The sequence below is a fragment of the Vigna unguiculata genome, chromosome 8, assembly GCF_004118075.2.
Source record: "Vigna unguiculata cultivar IT97K-499-35 chromosome 8, ASM411807v1, whole genome shotgun sequence".
NCBI lineage: Eukaryota > Viridiplantae > Streptophyta > Magnoliopsida > Fabales > Fabaceae > Vigna > Vigna unguiculata.
The window spans coordinates 24,315,545-24,323,267 of record NC_040286.1 but is presented as its reverse complement, the minus strand read 5'-3'; the positions used below and the strand labels follow the sequence as shown (position 1 = coordinate 24,323,267).

At 36.5% G+C, this 7,723-nt stretch overlaps 1 protein-coding gene across 1 annotated transcript; it reads right to left on the bottom strand.

Moving 5' to 3' along the window:
- Nucleotides 1–1,718: 1,718 nt before the first annotated feature.
- LOC114195023 (classical arabinogalactan protein 9-like) lies at nt 1,719–2,195 on the bottom strand. The gene has a single exon (XM_028085423.1). The coding sequence runs from the start codon at nt 2,193–2,195 to the stop codon at nt 1,719–1,721; it is 477 nt and encodes a 158-aa protein (XP_027941224.1).
- Nucleotides 2,196–7,723: the final 5,528 nt, after the last annotated feature.

Sequence of the window (7,723 nt, the reverse complement as noted above, 5' to 3'; positions counted from 1 at the left end):
ATATATATATGTGTGTGTGTGTGTGTGTGTGTGTGTGTGTGTGTGTATGTAAACATAAAGTGAAAGTATGAAATGTTTACTACTTAATCAAACTAAAAACTAGTCCTCAGTAACTCTGACATATGGTCTTAATACTACAAGAAGTCATCTGAATCACATAAAGTGAAAGTATAAAGTGTTTATTACTCAATCAAACTAAAAAACTCAATCAAACTAAAAATTATAGTCCTTAGTAACTTTGACATCTAGTCCTAATAGTCTAAGTAGTCATCTGAATCAGTGTCCTCAGAAACTAGATTGGGCTACATTGGTACGGGCTGGACTGCTGTAGGCTAGGCTGGGCTGGGCTAGACTATTGTGGGCTGCTAGTGGGACGATGTTAGGTTGGATTGAGGTATTTGAAGGGCATGGTGGTCAGAAGGCAACAATGTTAAGACTAGATTGTGTAAGTTTTGAAACTGGCCTTTTAATTCCTCACAAGTCTAATCACGGCTTCTAGTCTTTGTCTAAGGTACGTAACGTCCTCAATACTAGAAGTGGAAGAAGATGGTTGATGCCTAAGGCTACCGCTTGCACCTGTGTTTTTAGCAAGTTGGTCTGCCCTATATACTCTTCCTTTATTCTTTCCATCAACAACTTGAACCCAACACTAAGTCCTAATTGTCTTCCGTTGTAGGATCAACATTAGGATTTGATGGACCAACACAAGAGCCTTGCTCAGATCTAACCTGTGAAATTCTATTTTCAAATTCTTCCTATTAAGTAAACAAGAAGGTATTAGTAAAATAGGGTCAACATTATACTTTTATGGGAAAGAAATGAAAGTGTTGCTTACATGGGTCCTCTGAGATCTTTCATCAACACACTCGCTGGATCCTTTACGGATATGGGTTTGTTGAAATACCTCATCAATGTGCACATGTCGTCCAAGCTCCTGTGCCTGTAAAACAAAATATGGTGTTACTTTTTAAGCAGAAATTATTAAAATTCTAAGTAATGAATTACTTAAGAGAGAAGTTTTTTACCATACGAATGGCATACTCATGAGTAGTAATGGAACCGCCTGTGTGTAGGCTCCCACCCTTGGGGGAAGCTCTGTTCCTTTGGGCTATAACACATTTATTGCGATAGGCTGGAGAATTCCAATGTGCCAACAATTGATTCCATATATCATCCCCAAGCCAATAAGGGCACTGTCTTGCATTCCTGACCTCTCTAAACATCTCAGAGAGCCTATGTGAAGCTCTAGAGTTAAAATTTTTGTGAATTTGAGTTTCATGCTCAATTCTCGACTTAACCTTCCTCAACGACAATGAATTAAGTACAAATCATCAATTGCATTACACTATTAACATACACAGTTATTAAATCTTTAAAAAGATTGATGATATGTTTACCTTAAAACGTTGCCAAAATACATCTCTATCTGTTGGAGGTATTGCTCCCCATGACGACCAAGCAATCAAATATTGTTGCTTAATAGACCTTGTGATGGCCTAGGAAGCAACTCTAGAAGGATAAAACTTGTACACGATTTAAGAAAATTAATGCACAAAAGGGCAAGGTAAAATAAGTCATGTAAAATAAAATAGTTTTTGAGATGGGAGAAGTTATTATTACCCTTTCCCATAAGGTTCAATCATGGGTCGTTCATAGGGAGGAAGGTCATCAACAACAGCATTTGCATCAATGGGACTAGAAGAGGCAGGAATACTAGGTTAAGGGACTGATGATGGAGAAGGTATAGCAATAGTAGAGGGTGAGGAAGAAGGTTGTGGTAGCACAACAGGGGGTGGCATGGGCACCATCATAGGAGATGGTGTGGGTACCATAACAGAAGGTGGTGTGGGTACCATAACAGAAGGAGGTGTGGGTACCAAAGGAGAGAGTGGTGTGGGTACCATAACAGGAGGGGGTGTGGGTACCATAACAAGAGGTGGTGTGGGTACCATAACAGGAGGTGGTGTGGCCTCTATAATAGGAACGAATGGGGATGGTAATGGTGTGGGTGCAACACCAAGGGAGGTTGGTTGTAAGGCTGCACTATGTATGTCAGCAACAGTGGATGGAGTGGATGTGGATGGTCTTGCAGGAGGAACTTTTATCAGGTAGCGTGGCCTTTTTGGTGCCTTTTTTGCTTTAGGTTTTGCTACCTCTTTCCCCTTACCAGGATTAGGTGGATCCTCGGATGACATTTAAACTATTTTCAACGAATACTATTAGAATAAATAAATTATGAATATTAATGTCAAATTATAGTTACAAATATTAAAAAGTAAAAGGTCATATTACAACTACACAACAATAATGACACATATTACAAATTATAAATATTAAAAATTAATCATCATCACTGTCATCGTTCATGACTTCATAATTCTCATCATCATTATCATGATTGTCTTCTTCTTCCTCTTCTTCTTCTTCTTCTTCTTCTTCTTCTTCTTCCAATTCTTCAGTATCACCACCACGGTCATGCAATGTAAAGACACCTTCAACTTCAATTATTTCATGGGCATGTGACATTTCATTAACTTGATAGGGAATATCCTCTTCCACCTCATTTGACTCAACATGACCCCTAGGCTTAGTTTGTATTGCAACACACCAACCATGTTTGTTGATGTTCCGAAATGCTGGATATGGGACATCATAAACTTGTCTAACATTATTTGCTAGAATGAATGGATCAAACGGTCGGTATCTTAAATTGATTTCAAGTTCGACGGTATTATACCTAGGATGTACTCTTGTACCATTTATAGAAGGATCAAACCATTCACAATAAAAAATAACTACTTTCTTTGGAGAAGTATAAGTGTTGTACTCTAGCTCATATATTTTATGAATTATCCCATAAAAATCATCATAACCATCCTATGTGAGGCCCTTCACGTACACACTGCAATTAATTTTCTTCTTTCGGTTCGACCAGGCATTAGTGTGGAACTTGTACCCATTGACAAAGTATGTGTGCCACTCCTTCATGCATCTCATGGGTTGGTTTGCCAAATCCCTAAGTCTTGATTTCTAACACATAATGGCTCGTTGTAAACATAAAAATTGTGTGAAAATTGAAAGTTTAGTCAACTTTAGCAATAAAGGTTTCTTGAACTAAGAAGACTGCACTTACTTGGTTTCTAAACCAATGAGGAAAATTTGAGTATATGTTGGCAAAAGACGTTGCTTGAGGTATTTGCTCAGCTACAAAGAATGAGCTGTTAAGAGAAGATTAACAATACGGTGAATGCAAGTTGCTTAAAAGGAATTTACCATTTAGGTTGTAGACAATGGGATGAGAACTTACTCAAGATACGATTTAACTTCAGTGCAATTGATTAACACATGCAATGAGCAAAGTTGAATTCAACATCATTTAACCAATGAGTGCACTCCTTGCCTGCTTGATGACCGACTTGTTTAAACATTGATAATGTTGACTCAAATGTTTGACTTTGTCATTGTGTTTCATTCCTATGATTTCTTGGTGACAATGTGAAGTTTTGAAAATAATGAGAGCAAAAGTATGTGGTCTCACGATGCAGTAAGTTGCACAAATGGATCCTTCTACTCTGGCTTTGTTTTTTACAGAATGCTTTGATTCCCCCATAAATCTTTAGAAACAAAAGATGTGTACATTAGGATTGAACACAAGAATAAGAGTTCAAAGTTCAAAATTTAGTAATCGTATCACCTTTCTATTAGTTTTGAAGTGGTTGTAAAGCCAAGAAGGGGGGGTTGAATTGGCTAGTTAAAAAATATTAGGCTATCTTTACAAGCTAAAAACCACCTTTAATTGAATCAATTAGATCACCAAGTTAGGATGCAAAAGGTGTTGAACAGATTATGTTCTGGTATAAACAATCGATTGATTTTACTAAATAGATTATGTTCTGGTACAAACAATCTATTGAAACAGGAAAATAGTTGATTGAAATACTAGGAAAAATGCATAAATGCAAATTCGAGTTTTAAACCAGAAACAATGCTCAAGAATGATCAAGAACAGTTCCAAATGATTATACAAACATGCTCAATACTGCAGATGTCATGAAAACATGCAAGAACATGAAAACGATTATCAAAGCACAAGTTCTTTAAACTTTAAAGTGAAAATGCAAGAGAGAAAGGTTAGAGAAAAGAGGAGACCACGAGATTTTTTTTATTGGTTCACTCAAACTTGAGCTACATCCAATTTGTCAAGGCAACCTGAGCTTGACTTTGCACTATTTTAAAAGATTTATAAAGTATCTACCCTTACACTTTCAAAATATGCAAAAACGCCATAAAAGACTCTTGAATCACACAAGAATCAAACCAGCACAACAAGAACCCTCTTGCAGACCTGGAAAACCACCATGCACACACACAAAGCTTGAGAAAGATCAAACCTTAGTGGTAGCACAATCCAGCCTACCACAAACCAATTTCTCCATGCTTCAAACCAAGCCAAAAGCTCCAAGAATTGATCCAAGATCAATATTCCACTGCTACAAACTGTATGATCATGAAGGAGAGAGTTTCCACAAGTTTCCAAAACAAAATCGTGCTAAAAAATGATCAACAAAACTCTCTTTCAAAAAATACAGCTTATATAGTCAAACTGTTACAAAATTCAACAGGTTGATTTTCAAATCAATCAGTTGATTTCACTTGACTTAAGTGAAATCAGTCGATTAAAAAATAAATCAACTGATTGAATTTGTTGTAGTTTAAGACTACTACAGCCAACCTTTTAACCTGTTGAAAAACCATTCAACAGATTAAAAACACAATAAAGACCAAAAACATCTAATTAATGTTATAAGGTCTACAACATGAATTACAAACTTAAAATACACTTTCTAAATTATGTAACTACATGGAGAGCACACGTTCCAGCCTTGATCAACATGGATATCATCAAATCTCCTTTCCTTCATCAATGAAAGTTTCATTCCAATGGTAATGGCTTCAAGATAGTTCAAAAGAGCTTCCTTCAATCTTCATCAAATCTTCAAGAAGCAAACCACCTTGGCTTCTCATGTCAACACTTTCAAATGGATACATCCACCTATATTGTACTGGTTCGCTAAGCCATGCTTCATATGGAAAATGAATAGGGAGATGCTCCATTGAATCAAACAATCATAGAGGAAATATTCTTTCCAATTTGCAAATAATAAGAGGAATATTTTCCTCCAGTTTTTGTAATGAATCCTCCTTCAGTGTCGTTGAGCACAAGTCTTTGAAGAAGTGGCTAATTTCTATTAGAGGATTTAATACATGCATTGGCAACGAGTTAAACGCAATAGGGAGTAATGTCTCCATGAATACATGACAATCATGACTCTTCATACCATGAATACTACCCTTTTCAATATCAGCACATCTTGCCAAGTTTGAAGAATAACCATCTGGCATCCTAAGATCCTCGATCCAACGACAAACTATTTTAGCTTCATCTTTTGTTATGGTATAATTTTCTTTTGGCTTGAGCCACTTCCCACTGCCCTATGACTTCAACTGCAAGTCTTTGCGCCAACAATATAAACCAATATCTCTTCTTGCTTTGTCATTATCTTTTGTCTTGCCACTAACATTCATCACTGTGTTGAAGATGTTGTCAAAGAAATTCTTTTCTATATGCATGACATCAAGATTATGTCTTAGCAAGTTATCTTTCCAATATGAAAGATCCCAAAAGATATTTTTTTAGTCCAATTATGCCACTCTCCATACCCATCGATCCTTGTGAGACCACTTTCAGTCAGTTTTGGAAAATGTTTGACTTTTCTCCAAAGTTGTGTTGAATTCAACCTTGGAGGTGGCCCATCCGTTTCGACTTCCCCTTTGCGAAATGCCCTGGTGTTTCTTTTAAATGGATGGTCACTTGGCAAGAACCGACAATGACAATCAAACCAAAAGCTTTTTCGACCATAATTCAATGTGAATGACTTAGTATGCTTCACACAATGTAGTGTACATCCATTAATAGTCCACTTCAAAGTTGTGCTCCAACCAGATAACATCCCATATACAGGTAAGTCATTAATAGTCCACATCAAAGTTGCCCTCATTAGGAAATTTTGCTTCCTTGAAACATCATACGTCCAAATACCACTCCACAACTTATTCAAATCATCAATCAAAGGCTCTAGATAAACATTTATTGATGCCTTTGGATTATATGGACCTGGTATTAAACACGTTAAAAACATATAAGGCTTGGTCATACACATCTCATGTGGAAGATTGTGAGGAGTAACAATCACAGGCCAACAAGAATAGGGTGATGACAATGTCTGGATGTACGGATTAAATCCATATGAACATAGACCAAGTCGAACGTTACGGGGATCACTAGCGAAGGAATGATGCTTTCAATCAAAATGCTTCCAAGCTTGTCCATCAGATGGATGATGTAGCATGCCTTGTATTTTGTTCTCATCATACCATGTCATATGTTGTGTTGTTTGCATTGAAGCAAACATTCTTTGTAGTCTTGGAATTATAGGCAAGTAGAACATAGACTTCAATGGAATTGGTTTTTTTTGCCTCTAGCCTGCATGGATTGTGTGATATCGAGGGTGTCAACAAAATTCTCATTGGAGCAAGGATGCATCATTTTTTCCAATATCATTGTCATAGAAAAGCATACAGTTTTTCATACAACAACCAATCTTCTTAGACTCTAATCCCAACTTTGAAACTAATCTCTTTGCTTCATAGTAATTATTGGGCAAAGAGTTATTTGGTGGTGTTAGATCTAAAATGATTTTTGCAATGTTGTCCAATGCTTGGTTGGGAATGTTCTAGTTAGATTTGAAGGACAAAAGTCTAATGCATATTGACAATTTTGACACTGTTATCCCATCAAATACAGGTTCATTGGCCTTTGCTAATAAATTGTAAAATCTCTGAGTGAACTCATTTGGAGACTCTTCTAAACAACTATCGTCTGCTTCTTCAAATGAAGCATGTTGGCCAAGAGCATTATTCAACATCTCTTCCATATACATAACTTGATTCATCTCAGAGGTATGATTAACCGTGCTTACTAGGAAAACGTCTTTCATGTTCACCCGAATAAACAGAGGGCACTTCTTCACCGTGAAATGTCCAAATTCAATAATATGGCATGAATCCTTTTATGTATAGATGAACTTTAACTTCATCATTTTTCAGAATGTGAGTAATTCATACTTAACGTAGGGATATCTAATCCCTCCCTCAAGAGCATAATATTTATATTGTCGAGCAGTCTAGATAAACTATTCAACTCCTATCACAAAATTTTCCTTCAAGCCTCTCCTACCACTGTAATAACGGTCATACACCCAACGATGGTGGCTGGGAAGTTCGGCCTCGTTCTGTGACATGGCAAACAATGACAGTGTTACTTTTGTGGTAGTCAAAGAACATCGGACTTAAGTAATAAACCTATTACTACTTAAGTCTAACATGAAAGGAAACCTTTGTTTACCAATTTCTATTCGTATCTTACAAACCTTCGATGGTAAGATACGTTAGAAGATAAGAGTGACAAAGTGCAGTAGAAAAGAATGAGAAGAAATTGAGGAAAGAGGTTTGCCTATTACTCTACTATAATTACTTTTTAAGTAGTGTACGCAGATTTAAATTCTTTTTCCATTCCTAACTTGTGTGTAGGATTAAACATTCAAATCAATGTTTTAGTGGTTGTACGACACAAAATAATAAGTTCACACTAGCTTTACGACAC